This window comes from Frieseomelitta varia, unplaced genomic scaffold (assembly GCF_011392965.1).
Source record: "Frieseomelitta varia isolate USP_RPSP 00005682 unplaced genomic scaffold, Fvar_1.2 scaffold_572, whole genome shotgun sequence".
In the NCBI taxonomy this organism is placed as follows: Eukaryota; Metazoa; Arthropoda; class Insecta; order Hymenoptera; family Apidae; genus Frieseomelitta; species Frieseomelitta varia.
In genome coordinates this window covers 103,486-128,264 of record NW_025110337.1, presented here as the reverse complement: position 1 = coordinate 128,264, position 24,779 = coordinate 103,486, and the positions used below count along the sequence as shown (strand labels likewise).

General features: G+C 35.8%; 1 protein-coding gene across 1 annotated transcript in view; it reads left to right on the top strand.

Annotated features, from left to right (window-relative positions):
• The window catches only part of LOC122534058, a 117,368-nt gene that overhangs the window by 65,707 nt on the left and 26,882 nt on the right, over positions 1 to 24,779 (top strand). Inside the window, exons 4-7 of the mRNA XM_043664344.1 lie at positions 9,351 to 9,801; positions 10,964 to 11,335; positions 13,226 to 13,614; positions 23,079 to 23,285. Coding sequence (XP_043520279.1) covers positions 9,351 to 9,801; positions 10,964 to 11,335; positions 13,226 to 13,614; positions 23,079 to 23,285 — 1,419 coding nt within the window. The remainder of the gene's footprint in view (positions 1 to 9,350; positions 9,802 to 10,963; positions 11,336 to 13,225; positions 13,615 to 23,078; positions 23,286 to 24,779) is intronic.

Here is a 24,779-nt window from a genome sequence, read left to right as displayed (position 1 = left end):
GTTAATGAGCCTCCGTACCCCGTAAGGTTAATTATATGTTTTGGTCGTCAGTGATCCACAACAGTTGATAATTTTTTTTTTAACTTTCTAAAATTCGGTCGATGTACACACGACGGAAGTTTAATTGGTAATGCTTATCCGCTCAAGGTTAATATATATTTCGGTCGTCAGTGATTCAGAACAGTTGACAATTTTTTTCAAACTTCTAAATTTGATCGATATACACAGGAGAAAAATTCAATTCGTAATGAGCTCTCCGTATCGATTGACATTAATCTGATTTTGCGATCGTTAATAATGCGATACAGGTAATGAAAAATTTTTTAGAAATGTATTAGTGACTCGATTACTACAAATGATTAATTAAAAATTTTAAATAGAACTTCGAAATGTTATAGAAGAGAATTTATTGTTTAATTGTTACAAATAAGTTATTAGAAATATTAGATAACATTTAAACAATTGGAATATTCAGAAACATTATTTAAAACTCACTCCTAAATTTTGATCGATGTGTACACGACGAAAGTTTAATTGGTAATGAGCCTCCGTACCCTTAAGGTTAATTATATGTTTTGGTTGTCAGTGATCCACAACAGTTGATAATTTTTTTTTCAACTTTCTAAAATTCGGTCGATGTACACACGACGGAAGTTTAATTGGTAATGATTCTTCGCTCAAGGTTAATATATATTTCGGTCGTCAATGATTCAGAACAGTTGACAATTTTTTTCAGACTTCTAAATTTGGTCGATGTGCACAGGAGAAAAATTCAATTCGTAATGAGCTCTCCGTATCGATTGACATTAATCTGATTTTGCGATCGTTAATAATGCGATACAGATAATGTAAATTTTTTTAGAAATGTATTAGTGACTCCATTACAGCAAATGATTAATTAAAAATTTTAAATAGGACTTCGAAATGTTATAGAAGAGAATTTATTGTTTAATTGTTACAAATATGTTATTAGAAATATTAGATAATATTTAAACAATTGGAATATTCAGAAATATTATTTAAAACTCACTTCTAAATTTTGATCGATGTGCACACGACGAAAGTTTAATTGTTAATGAGCCTCCATATCCCTTAAAGTTAATCATATGTTTTGATCATCAGTGATCCACAACAGTTGATAATATTTTTTCGAACTTCTAAAATTTAGTCGACGTGTACACGATGGAAGTTTAATTGGTAATATGTCCTCATACCGCTCAAGGTTAATATATGTATATATATTTTCTTTACCCTGTCCTTTATTTTTTTTTTTTTTTTAACTATCTTCTCGTCTTTCGCTTCGAGATTCATTTGCTAATTAAATTTCGCGAAGGGCCCTTAGGATTGTCAGTCAGGAAAGGAAATCCGAGGGAATAAGGAAAAGGATTAGTTTCCTTGCCCTCGTTGCGCAAGATAAATTGCCCCGGGGCGCGATGAAACCCGTGGCTGAAATTGCAATTTCATAAATTCGAGTGGATCCGGTAATGTTCATTCTCCACGCTGTCCCTTCTCTTTCTCCGTTATCCTCCTCGTTTCTTCTTTTTTCTTTTTTCTTCTTCTTTTTTATTTTTTGCTCGTTCGATTCCCGTTTTCATCGGTGGCTACTACGTTGCAACGACGAGCATGATAATTACTGTATCCTCTGCTATGGTATATTATAATTACACTATAATTACGTCTGTGCTTTTTAAACACGAATTTTCCCTCCGCCAACCACGAACGAAGAACGAAAATTTCAAAAAAAGAAGACGCTTTTTTTTCAAGAAAAGAGATGCGTGATGTAAGATAATGGAGTCGAGCGAGAAATTTCGTCTACATTTTTTCTACACGGCTACATTCCCGACGTTTCTGAGAGAGCGTCGAAGAAGAAAGTCAGGAAAATTAAACTATCAAGTTAACTCTCTTCCGCCATGACAGGAGCAGACATATCGGGTTAGAAGAATTTCTCTCGTTTACAACGAATATTTTATACAAGTGAAACACACTTGTATATTTTATATACTTAATTCTTATATAAATTTATATTGTTGCTTGTAAATGTTTATAATAATTTGTATAATAAATATTATATAATTTATGATATTAATATTATTATATTATGTATATATATTAATATTATAATTTATTTATATATTATAATATATTAATATTATAATTTATTTATATATTATAATATATTAATATTATAATTTATATAAATTTTAATTATTGCTTATATTTATATTTCATATAAATACATTTAATACAATAATAATTATTATTAATATATATTATTAATAATATAATTAATAATTATACTATATTTATTAATTATATAATTATAATATATTATTATTAATATAATTAAATTATTACAATAATTATAATATTAATAATGATAATTATTATTAATATTATAATAATATTAATAATTGAAAATATAAATATACAAATATTTTATATTTTATATAAACGATCAACCGAAAGTACTTGCGCGCGAGAAAACGCGAAGGTGTTTCGAATGTGACCTGGAGAATCAAAATTTGCTTGGGAACGTTGAAACTCTGTTTTCCGATTGAAACGAGAGGAAGAGCCAGCTAGGGTTAGATCAACGTATCGAGTCGCAGAACGCTAGTGCTCGTAGCAGAAACGATAATTGCATCCGCGTATCTTGTCGGACAGTTTATCGATAATCAACAGGAAGAAAGAGCAGCGAAACGACGTCGGTGGTGTTCGGTCTTGCGAGATCTCGATAATGTCGGTCCCGATACCATCGACCGCACATCGGTTCCCCTGTCCAGTAGTCTGTCCAACGTTCTATTCCCCTTGAAAGATGTAATCCTCCCGAAACCAGTTGACCTACGTGTCAAGGGAAGCTACTGATAATACGACTTTGATACGCAGGTTTTTTTTGAAATTCCCTGTTAGCCCAACGACACATTTTTTTAATGTAGGTTTAAATAAACTATTTAAATATTATATATATATATATTAATATAATATTAAATATTATATATTTATATATTTTATATATATTAATATAATATTTAAATATCATATATATATTAATATAATATAAAAATTAATATTAAATGTAAATATATTAAAATAATTAAATATGATGAAATTTTGTTAAACATAAATTTTATATTTAACATTGAAAATAAAATTATAATATTAGAATAGTTTTATATTATTGTACACTTTTTATAAAAATAATATTATTTATATTTTATATTTTATATTATTATATAGTTTTCATAAAAAATTTTATATAGTTATATAGTTTTCATAAAAATCTTTTTCAGAAATAGTTTCATATTTGTTTAAAAATTTCATTGAATAGAAAATAATAACTTTATATATATATTAAAAGGGTCATCATTCTGTAATAAAACTAATCGTCAAAGGAATGGAAAATTTTCGTTTCTAAACTCGTGTTTTTTCGTATACACGGTGGAGATAGCATAGTCAACACCGACGTAATTCAATACGAGCGAAAAATGCCCGATGTAATGCATATTTCATGCCACGTTTTTCGCCAGGAAGATGAGAATCCTCTCGTTGTGGAAGCCGGATTGAACTCCACATTGTCTTTGAACTTTCGATCATAATTATTACCCTAAGGGCGTGTCGGTTCTCCCACAGTGTTTTTGCACGGAAACCACACTTCGTTATTGCGCGTTCGTGTTGAAATTAAAGGGAGTACGAGTAACGAATAACTATTTTAATAATTTCTCGAAAGCGAGAAACAACAGAGGTATTTCGTTTAACAACAAACATGCGGTGGAATGGAAATTCGTGAAATACGAGGCACGATGTAACAATAAAATTTGCTGCGTGTGCTTTAATAACTGCACCTTTTAATTATTCTATTCAGTCGCGAGTATTTGTTGCATATGGAAACAAATCGTTTGTCAGACGAGTCTGGAAAACTTGAAATATCTACAATTGAATCACAAAATTTTCAGAAAAATTTCCTTAATTTCAATTTATTTCAATTTATAAAAATTCTGTGATGATATATTATTGCCAATTACGTTACATCATCATAATTTCTGTGACAATAGCGCGTGTTCTCAAACATAGTCAAATACGAAAGGACCTGTTAGACTCACACATAAACACACAGTTTAATAATTAATTTTCTTAATTTTAATTTATTTCGATTTGTAAAAATTCTGCGATGATATATTATTGCCAATTACGTTACATCATCATAATTTCTGTAACAATAGCGTGTGTTCTCAAACTTAGTCAAATACGAAAGGACCTGTTAGACTCACACAAACACACAGTTTAATAATTAATTTTCTTAATTTTAATTTATTTCGATTTGTAAAAGTTCTGCGATGATATATTATTGCCAATTACGATACATCATCATAATTTCTGTAACAATAGCGTGTGTTCTCAAATTTAATCAAATACGAAAGGACCTGATAGACTCACATACAAACACACAGTACGTTTAATAATTAATTTTCTTAATTTTAATTTATTTCGATTGTAAAAGTTCTGCGATGATATATTATTGCCAATTACGTTACATCATCATAATTTCTGTAACAATGTGTGTTCTCAAACTTAGTCAAATACGAAAGGACCTGATAGACTCAAACTTAGTCAAATACGAAAGGACCTGATAGACTCACATACAAACACACAGTACGTTTAATAATTAATTTTCTTAATTTTAATTTATTTCGATTGTAAAAATTCTGCGACGGTATATTATTGCCAATTACGTTACATCATCATAATTTCTATAACAATAGCGTGTGTTCTCAAACATAGTCAAATACGAAAGGAGCAATGGCGACAGGATCTGTCAGGCTCACTCACAAACACTCACACAGAGTATTATCCGCGAGGTCAGGCCCATTGAACAGAAATTTATCGGCGATCCAGCGATTCACGATGGTGTGAAAAGGGCGAATACGGTCGCCGGGGTGGATTCGGCGCGACGAAAGGAAAACGAAAGACGCCTCTGGGAACGCAACAAGTTCGCGATGCCTTTTATCCTCACTGGCTATCCTTTTTGTGTCCCTGGAACTTGGCCAACGTTACTGGCTCACCGCTACCTATCAAATCTCTCTCTCTCTCTCTCTCTCTCTCTCTCTTTTCTCTTTATTCTCTGTGCTTCCCTTCAGGTTCTTATCTCACCGAAAATGCAATCAAACATCTCGTTAAGCGATCATCCCGTTACAGCGACTACGATCAAACGTCGTTGGCCGTGTAACGAAATTGAAGACTGTTAGTTGTCCCTCTCTTCGAGGTTAATTGTTTCCTCGTCGGCAGTTGACGTGATTTCCACTTTACGAATCCGTTTATTGAAGTTGTTTCTTTCCTTTCTTGTTTCCTTAAGCAACATTTGAACACATTGGCCTGATTACGATCTAATATCATTAGTATTTCTGGTTAATCTGTGAGCAATTGAAACGCGAGCGACAATTCATTCACAGAGTAGTGTTTCACTGGCCGCGTTCTCTGTACAAATTCTCGACGTGGTCGAAAATACGTATACAATGTACGTCGATATATACTGGAAGATCAAACGTCATCATCTTAGGCTCTTACTGATCTCGGCTGGCGTGCCTTTCGGACGCTGGCACCTCGTTACAACCTCGTTTCGATATTCCTGTCTAACCGCAACAGCTACATTCCGTAATCATTGACCTACCTCAATGGACTGGCTGCTGAGTTAGCCAGAACAAGAGAAGCTCTATCTATTATTCCGTTCCGAGGGTTTCCACCATCATTCCCGAGGATTGGCCTTATCTGCAGAACCTGGCCCCGCCGTCTTCGTGCCACTACCCTTGATTACAATTCTTCTCCAAATCTCACACAGCTAATCTCACACTCTCTGATTAATACTCTTGCGCTGGGATGACGCACGTCTTTTGTCCCAAATTGCAACATTTTCTCAGTTGCCATGTAACCCAGGCAAAACGAACCGATCAGTTTATTACCTCTTGGTAATTTCTATCCAGTGACATCACACCGGCGATGTTCAAATGAAGAAGAAAGCGACGATTTATTGTATACGGGTTCGGTCGCTCGTTATGGTCCGCGCAACCAGTTGCCAGCGCAAAGGGTTAGCGGAGGTTCTGGTAACCGAGATTTTTCAACAGAAATGCGAGAAAGTGGATCGTGGATAGCAGAAGGACAAGGCCAGTGTTTCAATAGATAATTATTTTCCTTTTTTCTTTTTGTTTTTTTTTTTTTTTTTTTTTTTTTTTTTTTTTTTTTTTTTTTTTTAAGGGAAATGGAACTTTGTCGTGGAAAATTAAATTATTGAATACAGCTTGTTTTCAAGTTCTGACTCTCAATGGTGGAATAACGATGAAGGGATTAATCGTCCCAAGTAAGGTGACATGTTCCTCAGCCTCGAGACTATACTCGTCATAGAAAAGGTGGGATTTGTTTTGTTTAATGTCGAATATATTCGAGTACACTGTGTAAAAGAAAAATTCGCTTTTGTTATTTATCGTAAAGTTTAGGTAGAAAAAAATTATATATACATTTGTAACTTTAGCACGTTTCAGAATACCTCGAGGTAACGAAACAAAAAACAAAGAAAAGTAAAATTAAAAATTTCTCAAAGAAACGAAAAAAAAAAAAAAAGATTTATCATTTTATTTATAATTTAACTCAATCTTACAGCAAGTGCATTTCGTCTAGAAATAATTAAGCACACCGTTACGCATTCCGAAAGAAAATCACGATTCCACCAAAACGAGATACATTCCAAATATATACACGCGAGAAACCAACGTCTGGACGCGAATTGTCCCTACATCTGTCGATCTTCTCTTTAGCGACAATCTCATTCCCTCCCAATTCCCTCGAAGCGAGACGCACGTTCTGGAAAATACAATAGCGACGCACGTCTCGACGTGCCTCGTTTCTCTCTATCATCCAACGATCTACATTTCCACCTTCGAGAGTCTCTCGTCACCCAATTTCCCCATTCTCCTCAAATATTCTAGAAAATATTCTACAAAATCAACGTTGTTGCTGTCCTACGTACGTCGATTAACTGACAGCAGCCACACGTTTAAATATCCGAGCGATCCTTTGTGCGCCGTGCCGAGGGAAACCAGGCACGAACTTTCTGCACTGTGGCGCGAGTCGATACAATACGACAGAACCGAGCGGCGAGAACACTGCTTTTGGAACGGTCAGTACAACGAGAACGGCGCAGCGGGTGGGGGGAGGCGTCGGTGGAGGGGGTGGGGGGTGGGGGGTTTACAATGAGATTCGTGTTCGCGCGGCCAGGCTTATTAAATATTGCGCGGCTCGCGTCGAAGCAAAACTTTTATCTTCGGGCCCGCGGTGTGTGTTTGTTCGTGTTTTACCTCGGACCCGGCATTAACCGGGTTCGTAACTCGGCGAAACGTCGGTGCATAACGTAGCTCTACCCGCCGCGAGTTGCAGACCTCGTTGGCAACTTCATGGAACTTTCAATGCCTTCCCCCTTCCCTCGTTTTCTCCTCCTCTCTCGCCGTTCGTTTGTCCCCTCTTTCGCCGCGATGAGACGGGGCGGTGGCTGAGCAAATAAGGGGCTGCGCACCATTATTTCATCTCACCGAGATCAAAATTCGCGGCGAAAACTTTCGGCCCTCCCCTTTTGGGAAATTTATCGCCGTTCGTTGATCTTTTCGGCTGAGAAACGTTTCGTTCGTCGAAATTAAGATCGAGATGCACTTTCGGCTGAGATACTTTTTACACGTAGAATGACAAGTTGTCTCGATTAGGTAACTTTGACGAGCGAATAGAAATCAGTTGAGAAGATCGCATGTTTGTTTCTGACAGTCGTTTTCGTTATTGAGAAATTTCTTTCTTCCAAAATAAAGAGTGGGCCGAAAGTTTCTTCCCTCTCTTCTATTTTCTTTTTTTTTTTTTTTTCTTTTTAACATCAAAATATAAAAAGAAACTAATTTTATTTAGTGTATTAATTAATATTAATTGAATTAAATTTTAAATTAGCGCGCTTTAATCTGTGAAAAGAATCTTTTTTTAAATATACAGTGAAAAGGTTACGGATTTGTTTTAAGTAGGAAGTGACTTTTGGCCCATCCTATATTTTTCACGCAGAGGTGATTTTTCACACGAAGCAATAAGCTGAAAGTATATGTCATTTATATCTTGATTGATTAAGTGATTCGTTGAGAAGGTCACATCTTCATTCTGACAGTCGTTTTCATCATTGATTCGTCGTTCGACACTGCAAAATGATACTTTAATAAAATCGCCTGAATTCCTCTCTGGCAAAATATTTTTTTTACTCGACTAAAACGAGAAGTCAAATTTTATATTTTTCATGAAACTAAAAGTCAAAAGTATGTGTCATATATATATATATATATACATATATTTTGATTGATTGAGTTATTTCACGAGCCAATAAAATCAGTTGAAAAGGTCGTATCTTCATTTTGCTAAACTGAAAAACATTTCTCAAAAGAGAATTCTCAAACGAAATCGTCCGAATTAAGACATTTATTATAGAAATGTTTTCTAACGAAATATCTTTCACACGATTTTTTTCATCGCGTGATCCTACACGAAGCAACAAGTCAAAAAGTATTCGTAGTCTTGATTGATTAAGTGACTTCACGAGCAATAAAATCAATTGAGAAGGTCGTGTCTTCGTTCTGACAATCATCTTTTCATTATTGATCGTTCAACTGAAATGTGTTTATCGAGAATTTTGACAATGACTTGAGATAATTTCTTTCGAAGCAACAAGTCGAAAAATGATTGATCGACTGATGGAAAATCAGTTGAGAGAGTCAAAATCGTATCTTCATTTCCGATAATTGTCTTCTTCGCCGATTCTTCGAACTGAGAAACGAGAATTGCAACGAAATTGTCTTAGTCCGAATTAACTGGATTAATTGTTTCGAAGCCAAAGAAAAAAAAAAAAAAAAAACAAAGTATCTATCTTGTATCTCCAAAGAAAAAAAAAACAAAGTTTATATCTTGTCTGAAGATCGAGTAGAAAGCTGAGTTAACGAGATCAGTTGAGAATCTCGTTCTGACGATAAAAACGACTCTATCTATCCACAGTAAAATTTCCTTCGTTCAACGACGCGCGATCCACCAGTTACAAACAGAGTCGATTCGAAACGAAAGCTAAGCAGACTCGCGACCGCAGCTCTCGCAACCGTCCCTTGTTTACGTACAATAAAACAAAATTTCCACGAATATGGATTATCTTTCACGGTGGTAACGAGATCTCCTCCCGCGTGCTGCTCATTATCGCAGGATTAACATCCTCCCCTTTCAGCCTAAACCCATTCACCCCTCTCCCCCTGCGAAATCTCTCTGTCTAACGTGCCATTGTCTGGCTGCTGGTTTTGCAGGCAAAATTTCGCGTGATGGTGGAGGAGAACGCAGCGACTGGCGCCCGGCTTGACGGGGAGCTGGAACGTGCCAGGGGCGAGTGCGCCACGCTCCGCGGCGAGCTGAGGGACGTACGCGGCGCTTTGCCGGTGGTGTTGAACAATAACAACGGCGCTGGGAACAACAACGGTGCAGGAGCGGCTGGCAACTCGAGCAACAACAACGGAGGAGTAGCAGCCAACGCCGGGAATAATGGCGGCAGCCCTGGACAGGAGGGTGGCGAGCCGCAGCAGCAGCAGCAACAACAACAACAGTCGCAGGACGACGGGAAAAGACTCAGCGCCGGTAGTAGCCCCGTGGAGAAGAGGAGCTCCGCCAGCGACAAGTCGGCCAGTCCCATCGACAAGAGAACCAGCCCCGTAGACAGGAAGGAGAGAACCAGTCCTATCGATCGACGAACCAGTCCCATAGGTACGAACGGCGATTCCGTGGGGTTTGAGCGTGTTTGCGCGCGATCGTTCGACGTTTTTGGCGAATTATTCTGGACTAGGTGACTTCCGACACCGTACATATACAGCGACTTCTTTTCGCATTTCTTTCAATTCGGTGGCGAACGCGATCGAACTGTGTGGGTGTTATTTAATTTGTCTAAAAGCAACTGTCCAGAAGCAGATAGCAGATCGAATGATAATTGCTGTTTGGCGGAAGCTAGGTCAATGTTTGGAGCGATTAACGACGAATGTTGATATTGGAATAATTTGAAATTATATTATCAGCGAATAATTATTGGTTCAATATCATAAATACGGTTATTTACGCGTGTTTGTGGAAGTTTGATCTTTCTTGGTCCAAGCTGGGGCTCTTCCAATCTTTCGGGGAGAACGGTGAGTCACGGCCAGTCGTAAAAGCGACGTCAAGTAACGATGAGATATACTACGGTACGAGTACAACGTGTTCCGGAAATCGGAGATAAAGTTTTAACCGTGAATCACGCACGAGCGCTATTTTTGATTTACAACGGTGCACAACCTTCAACAAAGAATTATCTACGTCGTTAACGTTTAACGACGAAACTACGACATTACACGCGAACATATATATATATTTATTTTGTTACGTCAAATTCGCAAATGGAACTTTTCACTTCGTTTCCCTATCGATAGGTATAGTTTACTTTTATCAAAGTTTCTCGATAACACGCAGCGTTTAATTAAAATTATTTCCATTTAAAAAATACATTACTTGATGTTGTAACAAACTTCAGAACGTAAATATTCTAATTCTAAAACGCTTGTTGCTAATTATTCCAATTCAAACTCATTCAAACATTTTCAAAACACTCTACAAACCTACTTCGAAACAATTGCAAACCATCGGCTATTGCTCCAAACATCCGCGAAAGAACCAAATATTTCCACGACTTCTGCAAACAGTATCAAACCAAATCAAACCAGATCAAACCTGATCAAACCAGATCAAATCAAACCAGATCAAACCAAACCAAACCAAACCAAACCGAATCAAATCAAATCAAATCAAATCAAATCAAATCAAACCAAATCAAACCAAATCAAACCAAATCAAACCAGATCAGAGAAATAGGTAAGAGATCGGCAATCCACCGAATTTCCAGAGAAACGAAATGGCTCGCCGAGTCGCAGCCCGAGCGAGAAAGCACGCCGGCCGTTGGCCCCGGCGTTGGAGAAGACGCGTCTCGGCGGTTCCGGCGGAAGCGTAGACTCGCGTTCAGGAAGCGCCAGCCCGGACCGGGGGACCAGCAACCGAACGACGTTCTTCCATCGTGGCGCCAGCGATCGATCGAGCGTGGAGAGACTCCGGATATCGACGGGCAATCGCGACTCCTTGCGATCGTCGAAGGAGATGAACGAGCACGAGAAGGACATGGACAAGGATCTGGTGGACGGCGATGTGAGGGCCGAGGAGGACAATGAACCACCTGGACCAGCCCCAGGCAGCAGACCCTCGTCGCCAGCTAATTCCCTCGGTGGGTAACCCGGCATTTAATTATGGAAGCCGTTCCCTTTCAGCCTTTCGTCCCGGCACATTCACTGTTCGTGATTGTTCCACCGACGGCCGCGCCGACGATTCCCCCGGAATTAAACGGAGCTGAACTTCAGATAAATGCCCTACCCTGAGTTTTCTTCAATGCGGAAACGAGCATGACGGCTGACAGAGCAGAGAGAGAGAGAGAGAGAGAGAGAGAGAGAGAGAAAGAGGAACAGAGTGCTTTTCAGTCGTTGGAATCTTGCTGCATTTTTGAGAATGATACGTCGTGGTTGGTCGATTGAAAGAGCTTGATCGAGAAGAAGACTCATTGACTGCCGGTCGAGAATGCTCAGCCAGCTCGCGGTTTGTCGGGGATTTTTACAATAATTGTTTAAAATAATCGCGGCGATTTCTCTGAGATCAAGCCAGGCTCTCCTGGTTTTATCTCTAGACAGCTCTTTGGTGCTTGACGAATACTCGTCGTTTGTCCTTTCGATTGAGATAATTGTAGCAAGGTGTCTTTTGGGGAATGGAGAAAAGGATTGATTCCCTTCTAAAGGGTCGAATAGGCTTTTGTATATTTTTTTCTTCTTTTTATCTTGGGTGTCTCGCAGATTCTTCTCTCGGAGGCTTTAGACGTTTCAAGATTCTTTGTTTCGTTCTCTTGGAAATTTTCTTGCCCTTCGTTTGCTCGCTCGCTTTTTCTCTTGATTCGAAGGCCTTATTTCAAAATGTCTTTCAATTGCGTAACCATTCACGCTGGACATTTGTAGCTGACGTTTGCCGAGGATAACTTTAACCCTTTCCGTATTAATTGGACACAAGTGTTGGCGACTGTTCGAGAGAACATAGCCCGTTGCGTTCAAGTCAATTTTCCACGGTTTACGATTGGGCCGGATCCCAACAAACAAGTTGGGATTTCATCAGTTTTATTGAGGGCTCGGCGAATGTTTAGAGAAACAATAATTTGTATCATCTTTGTAGAAAGGCTGGCCGACATTTGCTTCAGAATCATTAAACCAGAAAGGTCGTGAATTTCTTAAATATTGCTTTTAACTATTTCTATCACATTTTATATTAAATTTATGTTAAATATATTTATAAATTTAATGTTGTAGTTATTTATAACTATTTATTAATTATTTATAGCTATTTATTAGTTATTTATAGCTATTTATGTTTAACAGTTATTTACAGTTATATTATAGCTACTTATGTTTCACAGTTATTTAGAGCTATACTATAGCTATTTATGTCTTACAATTATTTATAGCTATTTATTAGTTATTTATAGCTATTTATTTATGTTTTACAGTTATTTATAGCTATTTATGTTTCACAGTTATTTACAGCTATACTATAGCTATTTATGTTTTACAATTATTTATAGCTATATTATAGTTATTTATATAACTTTGAACTATTTCTACCTATTTATACCTATACGTGTTCCACATATAGCTATGGTTTCCCAAGAGAAACTAACACTCGAAATACAAATTCGTCGTGAATTCATCAGGAATGATACCCCGAATAATCCTCGTTGAAACGGATCAACGCTCCTTTCACCTGTAAATTTCTAATCCACCCGTATCCAAATTAGAATTCGCTATATTCCCGTAGAACTCTCTGCAATCTTTCAGACAGCATCTAATTAATAAGTACTCAAATTTTCCACTTAGGATCCATTGCATGGATCTGCAGTCGTCGAGCAGATTAATCATTCCCATTTGAACTTCTTGCACTCATTTGTATATTCACCATCGTAGCTCGAAGAGCTACTAAATAAATTTCTGAATATCTAAAAATCTAATATCCATCGCCTATCCATCTCGCGTTCTCGGTCACCTCTCAAACGGAATTTATTTCTATCGATGCGTGGATGCAGGAATCGGCGATCCGTTGGTGGCGTCGAGGTTATCAAACATTCATGGGGGCGGCGGTAGCACCGGCTCGGTGGAGCTGGCCAGCACGAGGCGGCTACGACTGGAGAACGAACGCCTGGTGGCCGAGGTAGCAAGATTGAGGAGATTGCTATTCAGCGGGGCGGCGCGCGGCGAGGTCGGCTCTGAGGACGCGGCACTCGAGGAGGAGGCGCGGTTCGTCGCTCTTGAAATGGAACTGCAACACGCCAAAGAAGCTCTCCAGGCACTTAAGGCCGATCGCAAGAGGCTCAAGGCCGAAAAGTTCGATCTTCTTAATCAAATGAAGGCGCTGTACGGCACCCTCGAGGACAAGGAACGAGAGCTGCGGGACTTCATCAGGAACTACGAACAGGTAATGCTCTCCTCATTGATGCTTCTTTTCGTTTGCACCTATCTGGTTAGCTGGAAACTTGCCTCTGCTCTGAAAAAAATAATCTTTACGGGAAGATAATGGAATTTTTCAATAAAAAGAAATCGGTAGAAGTTCCAGTGACTGTGAGTGATTTTTACGTGGAACTTCAAGTATAATAAAACGCGTGGATTTTTTTAGAAATACTGGTTTTCTTTTGCACCTATCTAGTTAGCTGGAAACTTGTCTCTGCTCTGAAAAAAATAATCTTTTCGGGAAGATAATAGAATTTTTAAATAAAAAGAAATCGGTAGAACTTCCAGTGACTGTGAGTGATTTTTACGTGGAACTTCAAGTATAATAAAATGCGTGGATTTTTTTAGAAATACTGGTTTTTTTTGCACCTATCTGGTTAGCTGGAAACTTGTCTCTGCTCTGAAAAAAATAATCTTTACGGGAAGATAATGGAATTTTTCAATAAAAAGAAATCGGTAGAATTTCCAGTGACTGTGAGTGATGTTTACGTGGAACTTTAAGTATATTAAAACGCGTGGATTTTTTTAGAAATACTTGTTTTTTTTTTTTGCACCTATCTAGTTAGCTGGAAACTTGTCTCTGCTCTGAAAAAAATAATCTTTACGGGAAGATAATGGAATTTTTCAATAAAAAGAAATCGGTAGAAGTTCCAGTGACTGTGAGTGATTTTTACGTGGAACTTCAAGTATAATAAAACGCGTGGATTTTTTTAGAAATACTGTTTTTCTTTTGCACCTATCTAGTTAGTTGGAAACTTGTCTCTGCTCTGAGAAATATCATTTTTACGGAAAGATAATAGAATTTTTCAATAAAAAGAAATCGGTAGAATTTCCAGTGACTGTGAGTGATTTTTACGTGGAACTTTAAGTATATTAAAACGCGTGGATTTTTTTAGAAATACTTGTTTTTTTTTTGCACCTATCTAGTTAGCTGGAAACTTGTCTCTGCTCTGAAAAAAATAATCTTTACGGGAAGATAATAGAATTTTTCAATAAAAAGAAATCGGTAGAATTTCCAGTGACTGTGAGTGATTTTTACGTGGAACTTCAAGTATAATAAAACGCGTGGATTTTTTTAGAAATACTGTTTTTCTTTTGCACCTATCTAGTTAGCTGGAAACTTGTCTCTGCTCTGAAAAAAATAATCTTTACGGGAAGATAATGGAATCTTTCAATAAAAAGAAATCGGTAGAATTTCCAGTGACTGTGAGTGATGTTTACGTGAAACTTTAAGTATATTAAAACGCGTGGAATTTTTTTAGAAATACTGGTTTTTTTTTTTGCACCTATCTAGTTAGCTGGAAACTTGTCTCTGCTCCTAAAAAAATAATCTTTACGGGAAGATAATAGAATCTTTCAATAAAAAGAAATCGGTAGAATTTCCAGTGACTGTGAGTGATGTTTACGTGAAACTTTAAGTATATTAAAACGCGTGGAATTTTTTTAGAAATACTGGTTTTTTTTTTTGCACCTATCTAGTTAGCTGGAAACTTGTCTCTGCTCCTAAAAAAATAATCTTTACGGGAAGATAATAGAATTTTTCAATAAAAAGAAATCGGTAGAATTTCCAGTGACTGTGAGTGATTTTTACGTGGAACTTCAAGTATAATAAAATGCGTGGAAACACTGGTTTTCAAAAATATATATATCATAGTCGACGGGAAACGCGATTCAGTCAGCTGAAGAAAAAAAACGTACCATCTACAGTTCGAAGCGAAAGAACCTGAAATTAAAAAACAAAAAAAAAAGAAAAACAAAAACGAGACCAAGCATTAATTACGTTGGAGAGGATTTACAATTAAACGCGACTAATAAGATATTTCGCGCCTCGCAGGAGTAACTTTTTAAACGACCTAACGCTGTTGTTAATCGAAGAGAGAAAAAGAGGAGAAAGAGGCAACGCGCGAAAGGTCGACAGAGAAAAAACATTTATTTAACGAATACACTTTGGTGGAAAATGCATTTCAATTTTCCGCGGTGGCTCTCGCTGAAGCGCATCTCTCTCTCTCTCTCTCTCTCCCTCCTTACTGTTACGCGCGGGACAGCAATTTTGCCTGTTAAATACTTTCATTAAACTTGCTGGAATTTCTCATTTTCCCCTGGTGCCACCGTTATCGTTTGCAACGGCGACGCAACGACGCTTGCGGTCATTCCAGTTTCCCCCGGCAAATGAACAACCGGATTTTCAGTCGATTTCCTGTCGTAAATAAACGCGCGGATCGTCTGGTAAGCGGAGCAATCGTTTCCGGCATTCATGCTTTTTTTCATGAATATTTCAAGATATTTCGCGATATTGCGCCGCGTGGATTCACCGTTCAGGCGAGCCACTATATGAATTTGAAATTGATCTGTTTAACGATTCAACGCGACACATTAACCCGAGTTTTTCTTTCATATTTTTCGAACGTTTCAATATTTCCTAGTAACGATCGTTCGACACTTGGAATTTTTAATATTCGGGGATAGCAATTTCCGAGGAATTTTGCATTGTTTGGAATTTTCGAATTTTTTGCGATATTTATTTCAAATTTTGCGATAACCCCTTGCGCTGGAACGACGTCGACAATCTTTTGTCCCAGATTGCAACACTTTCTCAGTTTCAAGTATATTTAAATGTGACCAGGGCAAAGCAAATGATGAGTTTATTACTTCTCAATAATTTTTATCCAGTGACATCATACCGACGAGTTATCATTCCAAAAAGAAACGAATCATTACGGGTTTGGTCACTCGTTATGGTCCGCGCAACCAATTGCCAGCGCAAAGGTTTAGGTTAGATTCAGGTTAACAATATAGGCAAGTTAATAATATTGTTAGTAGTACAATGGTATGATAATAATCGCTATTAACGATAATAGTAACATCACAAATACATATTATTAATATTTATAATACATATAAATATCATACATATTATTAATATTTATAATACATATAAATATCATACATATTATTAATATTTATAATACATATAAATATCATACATATTATTAATATTTATAATACATATAAATATCATACATATTATTAATATTTATAATACATATAAATATCATACATATTATTAATATTTATAATACATATAAATATCATACATATTATTAATATTTATAATACATATAAATATCATTCCAAAAAGAAATGAATCATTGTATACGGGTTCGGTCACTCGTTATGGTCCGCGCAACCAGTTGCCAGCGCAAGGGTTTAGGTTAGGTTCAGGTTAATAATATAGGCAAGTTAATAATATTGTTAGTAGTACAATGGTATGATAATAATCGCTATTAACGATAATAGTAACATCACAAATACATATTATTAATATTTATAATACATATGAATATCATTCCAAAAAGAAACGAATCATTGTATACGGGCTCGGTCTCTCGTTATGATCCGCGCAACCAGTGCAAGGGGCCAAAACTAGACGGGTAGAATAACTTTTTAGAGAGACTTGGAAACATTGTGATACTCGAATTTGGATGTGTACCACCGCGAAAATTTGTTTTAATTTGACACTTGGTTTTACGTCTCTCGCGTAACATACTGAACCAGTGAAGACATTTCTTGTCAGTCTTTAACTCCGCGAATGATATTAACTAAAATAATAATAATTACGTACCAATACTTTATATGTACGTATATACCTATTGTGATCGTTTTAACGTCTTTTTACGAAAAGAATACAGGAAATTTCATACAGAGAAAAATACACGAAATAATTTTCGGATAACAAGAAAAGAAATTAGATTTTTTCCTTGTTTCTTTTTAACAGGAATTAAATTTTAGAACGAATTTTAAATCAAATTTTCACTGAAATTAAAATTTCAAATCAAATTTTGACTGTTTAAACGGCGTTCAGTGTTAAATCGAAGATTCCGAAGGAAAAATGCTACAAAAGACAGCTCGAAGTATTTTGATGAGAAAATTTGAAGTCTCGGATCTCACATCTTCTTCTTTTTCTCGTCGCAACGAGCTTTCGTGTATGCATGCACAGGAGGGAAGAGAGAAGATTAATAGCGGCTGGTTTTGCAAAAAGCCATAAGGGCACGAAGCCTGTATCGATGCACCGGATAGGCTTTGCGAGAGAAGAAGGATTTTCACAAGGGCACGACGATGCATCATCGCAGGATCCACTGCAAAGGAGAAAGGCAAACTTTAATATCCAGTAACAGCACGTTCTGTCTATAACGATCGTAAATAATCGTAAATATCGTTTTAAGCCGCGGCGAATCGGACGAACTCTTCCACGCGAAAGAAATTTTCCGCGGCGGTGGAAACTTTTCACGGATCCGTCCGTTTCTGCGAAGCTTCGCGATTAATCCCTCGAGTCGCAGCGAACTTTTCCTGCCGCGCGACCTCAATTTTTGCTGTACAAAGTAGTTAATTTTTTTAGATTGGAAAGTGGAGGAATGAATAAAGTTAGGAAATTTTAAAAGAATTCGTATCGAACAACATTCTTGCAATTAAGAAAAAAAAGATATTATGAAAGTATACCATGTATTCCAAAATGAGTGAAAATTCATTCGTTTGATATTGAGAAAGATAAAATTTTTGTTAATATGATATAATATTAATATATAACATTATAATATATTATATATTAATATTAATACATATATAATATTATAGTATACAGTAAACACATATAATATTATAGTATAGTATACATTCTTGCAATTAGAAAAAAAAATATTATGAAAATATACCATGTATTCTAAAATGAGTGAAAATTCATTCGTTTGATATTGAGAAAGATAATATTTTCGTTAATATAATATAATATTAATATGTAATATTATAATATAATATATATTAATATTAATACATATATAATATTATAGTATACAGTATACACATATAACATTATAGTATAGTATACATTCTTGCAATTAGAAAAAAAAATATTACGAAAGTATACCATGTATTCTAAAATGAATGAAAATTCATTCGATTGATATTGAGAAAGATAAAATTTTCGTTAATATAATAAAATATTAATATATAACATTATAATATATTATATATTAATATTAATACATATATAATATTATAGTATACAGTATACACATATAATATTACAGTATAGTATACATTCTTGCAATTAGAAAAAAAAATATTATGAAAGTATACCATGTATTCTAAAATGAATGAAAATTCATTCGATTGATATTGAGAAAGATAAAATTTTCGTTAATATAATATAATATTAATATATAACATTATAATATATTATATATTAATATTAATACATATATAATATTATAGTATAATATAATTATAATATATAGTATACTATAATTAGTACATAGTAAAGTATTAGTATATACTATAATTATAGTAATTATAGTATAATATAATATTATATTATATAATGTAATAATATTTAGTTAGTATAATAAAAGTTTATTTTATTTTATTTCGCAAGTACAAATATTTCGGCCATTTTCAAACACGTGTCTGTTCAATTTTTGTGAAAAGGTTTTCTTACAAAGTAGCTAATATTTATTAGAAAATAAAAGGATGAGTACAGTTAGAGATTTTAAAAGAATGTTTCGAACAACAATTCTCGCAAATTCTTATGAAAATGAAAAGAGCACACAATGTGTTCTGCTCGTGAAGAATCATTCATTCGACATCAAAGAAGATAAAGTTTTCGTTGAATAAAAATTTAGACATTTTCATTCGAAAGTACAGGGTTTCGAAAGCTCCTGAAACAAGCGAAGTTCCTCGACGTTTGTCGCTGTTGCGACGTCCATTGTCACATCAATCCGCGTGTCGAACAAGAAAGAGAACAAGCGGATCTGAAATCATCCAGACGAAAGTGCGGAGAGGCAGCAAAGACTTCCCACGGAGAATTATGTCACGTCGACGTGACGCTCCTTGCTGATGAGGTGGATTACGCGTGATGCACGGACAACACACGGAAGAAGGATAAAGCAAGAGAAAATTGAAGGAAACCAGGAGGAAGAGGATCTGCCCTAAGACCCTCGGGCGCAAGCATTTTCTTTCATCTCTCATTATGCACGAGCACGAGCACACATTGTCTTACGATCCTCCTCGTCGATGATATTTAACCCGTTAGCGAGGAAATACGATTAACCTATGCGTGTGTGTGTGTGTGTGTGTGTGTGTGCATTCAAATAAAATTCTTATCACGCTAGTAATTTTCTTCTCCAAGCGTAGTAATTTTTTTTTCACGTTCCTCTAATTCGTCGGTTGAATCTCGGTTTTGACGACGCAATTAATTTACACTTAGAAATTGTAGGATAATGGTTATTTATGGGATTTACTTACTTTCGAAGTAAAATAAAATAAATTTTTATTCAACGAATTAAACATAATAAAAAAAAAAATTTTTTTATTATAGATCGCGAGTGTTTCTCTGTATTTTTTAATGTATAATATAAATATATATAAATAATACGTATACTAATATATATATATATATATAATATATAATATTATATATATTAGTATACGTATAATACGTACACTAATATATATAATATATATAATAAATATATATAATACGTATACTATATATATACTATATACTATATATATACATATACTATACTATATACTATATATATACTATATAATACTAATATATATACTATGCACACATATATATATATATATATATATATATATATATACGTATAATAATATATATTATTACAAAAAATAATACGTAATAATGATATATAATGCACAGTATGAAAACATTTATAACTTTCACGCGATTCACAATTATGTTACATAACGTTTGAAAATCAATATGATAACGCTAAAATGTTCACGTAATTCTTCCACTGTTTTATGAATCACGTGAAAATTATCGTCTATTTTCATATCGTGCATTATATATCATTGTTACGTATTATTTTTTACAATATTGTAGGTTACTATGTTGAAAAAAAAAAAAAACCGAGAAGAAACTCGCGATTTAAAATAGGCCATCATCCTTTCCTAAATCGAATTTAAGAATTAATTAAATCAATACTGTTCGTCAGTTCTTCCGAACGAAACGGTAAATTTACTAAATATACAGATACGACAGGTATGACAGGAACAGAAATAATCGATCGAAGGACTGATAATTTTTCCTAAATAAAGGAAATTTGCTGAATATTTGTTCGCGAGGAACATCGAATTATTAATTAATTGAACGATGATAAGTTCCATCGTTCGGTAAGTTCCATAACGAAATTTTTTCGTTACGGAGATGATTTTGGTCAGAAAAAAAAAAGAAAAAAACGAGACGCGATGCGAAACTTGTCGCGTATCTTCACGCGTGCACGCACCCGTGACTTTCCGCGTGACAGCCGGCAGGCAAAGCGTGTTTTTAACTTGGAAATGTTGACCCGCCGACGGGCAACACCTGACCGACCCGTTGGAGTGGCAGTAATCGCGTTGTCCCGAAGTTTAGCCGATAAACCAGCCTGCAACACCTGTTATACGCACGGTGAAGTTCCTTCGGGCCTCGGGGGTGGAGAAGAGATAAGTGGATTAAGTTCTCCGTAGCTGATATCCTAGCGGCTAATAGGCGAAAGGTACACGACACCTGTAAATAAGCGACAAGTTGCACCTGCATCGAGTTACCACGCTGTCGACCGAGAGTGGGGTTCTTCACGGAGGGGAGAAAAAGAATGAAAGGTGACAGAGAAGAGTCGATGGAAAAAAAAGAAATCTCTCCTGGGTTACAACGCACCGTGAGATTATTCTTTGTTCGAGAATCTCTCGAACATTTCTCAACGATTCCATCGCCGAAGCTGATTGAATTTTACGTGAAGAAAAACGGCGTGACCATGAAGAGGAATGAAAATGGCCCCCTCGGAGAAATTTTTCGTGATGTGTGTCAGTCTTTGAGCAATCGAAAGTGGAAAAATTAACTTTCTGCAATTAATCAATGATAGATAGAAACTCTATAGATAGTAACAACAATAGAAAGATTAAATTAGTAATTATTAATATTATTGTCGGTAATGACAAAATTGGCCAGTAGACAGAAATTCTATAGATGGTCGAAGTCAGTTAAATTAATAATAATAATAAGAAGATTAAATTAATAATTGTCATTAACACTAGATCTACCAAAATGGTCAAAATTACGACCAATTTGTAATTTTTGTTGGATATTTTACAGATGTATATTTTTAAAGATTTAAGTGATTTTAAAGTGAATAAATAAATATTGTATTATAAAGTTCTTTATTATTATTTTTTTTTTTTTTACTTTAACGTCTCTAATAGAAATTTATCTCATAGTTTTAGTGTCATTAGTAGTATTATTGTCAATAATGACAAAATTAATCAACAATAGACAGAAACTCTATAGATAGTCAAATGAAATCAGTTAAATTAATAATAATAATAAAAAGATTAAATCAATAATTGTCATTAACACTAGAACTACCAAAATGGTCCAAATGACCAATTTGTAATTTTTGTTGGATATTTTACAGATGTATATTTTTAAAGATTCAAGTGATTTTAAAGTGTATAAATAAATAGATATAAATAAATATTGTACTATAAAGTTCTTTTTTTTTTTTTACTTTAACGTCTCTAGTAGAAATTTATCTCATAGTATTAGTGTTAATATTATTGTTTATTATCGATAATGATAAAATTAATCAACAATAGACAGAAACTCTCTAGATAGTCGGACGAAGTCAGTTAAATTAATAATAATAATAATAAAAAGATTAAATCAATAATTATCATTAACACTAGAACTACCAAAATGGTCAAAATAACAAATTTGTAATTTTTGTTGGATATTTTACAGATGTATATTTTTCGAGATTCAAGTGACTTTAAAGTGTATAAATAAATAGATATAAATAAATATTGTACTATAAAGTTCTTTTTTTTTTACTTTAATGTCTCTAATAGAAATTTATCTGATAGTATTAGTGTCGATAATGATAAAATTAATCAACAATAGACAGAAACTCTACAGATGGTCGAACGAAGTCAGTTTAATTAACAAAATTAAATAATAACCCAAATTCATTGTATTCATACAAAAAGTAATTTCACTAGCGATCAGAAATTAAATCCAACTCTCGCGAGAATCCGAATAAATCTCGATCGACTGATCCTGGTGACCGCTGTGGATCACTTTGACTTCCGAAATTCCGCGATTTGATGAATTTTCGAAATTCCGTCGAAATTTAATGAAGACGCAGAGCAGAGGCATAATTACGATCGGAGCGGCGTACCACTTTTAATCACACATCGCGCGCGCACTGTTGTTTGCCGGGAGGGGAGGGGGGGGGGGGTGTGTGTGTGTGTGTGTGTGTGTCTACAAAAGGCGTCTTTGACACTTTGTGGCTGGGCTGCTGCATGCATTGTTAAACGGTGGTGGTTCTTGGGTGGAATTACTGCCCGGATATGGGTCTCTTTGACCGTTGATTACAGCGGATGCGAGAGAACGAGGCGACTTTAGGACGCCTTCAGCAGCAAGGAGTCGGCATACCTTCGGAGGAGCGCGAACGCGAGAGAGAGAGGGAGCGCTGGAGTCTTCTGAGGGCAGCGAGGGACGAGGCCGATCGAAGTCTCAGCCTCGCGGCTAGTTTGGCCGACAAAGAAGCCGCCCTTTCTCACGCACACGCGACTATAAAAGAGGTGAGCCCCCTTTTCTTTTCTTTCCTTTTTTTTTCTTCCTCTTCTCTCCCTCTCTTTCTCTCCTTCCACTCTGACCCGCTTTGTCCCCCAGCGCGTGCATTATTACGCGCGTTACTCGGCGAGCCGACTTGATGAATTTAATCACTTTGGCGGCGGTTGGTTGAAGCGTTTCGCAAAGAGTGGCGCCGCATTCGGGGAGAAAACGACGAGACACAATTCGCAACCCTCGCGTTGCAAACATTTGGCAACAATTTTTTTTTTTTCACCTGTTTGCGCTGGTTTCCTCGTGGTTGCGACGAGTGACCAGAGCCGTATGTATCACAATAATTCGTCGGTTTTCGTTTTTCCGAACTCGCCGGTAATAACATCACTGAAATCAATGAGAATAAATTTCACTATTTGTTCTACTTAAATATATACTTGGAACTGAGAAGAATATTACAACTTTGCTAGAAGACTCTTGCGAGAACTCTCGCGTTTGGTTTTCCATTTATATACGATGTTACGCGAGAGAAATTTCTGAAAGTCGGTCAATTCTCGATTTCTTAATCTGATTTTTCGATACCAAGCAAATTCTTTGAAGAAGATCGAAAGAATGGACGGTGTCCCTCGGAATTTTAGAATTTTTGTTTGTCGAGTCAAGAGAGGGAGAAACTTATTTCTTGGCGAGACTCTGTTTGGGGTTGGCAGTGACGTCTGGAAAAAATCGACCAGCCGATCGATTGGCAACATTTAGGTAAGAAGCGACTCTTTGCGCGCGCGTGCAATTACGCGGAGGGTGAGCCTCGCTTTGAGCCACCCTGAAATTGTCTTCCACGCTGTGCATAAACGGGCCGACGGCTAACGAGTTTAAAACTGATGGGCTGGGGAGTCACGCGTGTCCCAAAATTTCCGCTCCGAGTTTCTGTTCCCAACGATGGAAAATTCAACGAAACTGATCGATGATGCGAGCGCTTCTCGAGCTCCAGACTTTCTTCGGAGAATTTTGCAAAAATATCAATATGCTCTGCGTTATTTTCGAAAACGCAATGCATAGCATCAGTTTTCGCGAGCCTCGCACGGTATTCTGAATATTCTGCAAGCCAACCAATTTTCACTTGTTTTAATATTGAATGAGTAATGCTCTGAAATTGAACAATGAAATTAAAACGATCACTCTGACTTTTGAATAATCAAAATGTCATTTCCTAAATAATTTTATCTTCGTCTCATCCAATAACAGTAAATGAAATTAAAATGACAAATATTCGTTCGAAAGTGAGAGTGATGTGCTCTGCGTTTCAGAAATCTTTTTAATTCAATTTTACAACATTTAGTATGATACTGAAGTTAACAAAGAAAAAGTATTTGTTCATTTTCGAAATAATTTCATCTTCGTCTAAATTAAATGAAATTAAAATGACAAATATTCGTTCGAAAGTCAGAGTGATGTGCTCTGCGTTTCAGAAATCTTTTTAATTCAATTTTACAACATTTAGTATGATACTGAAGTTA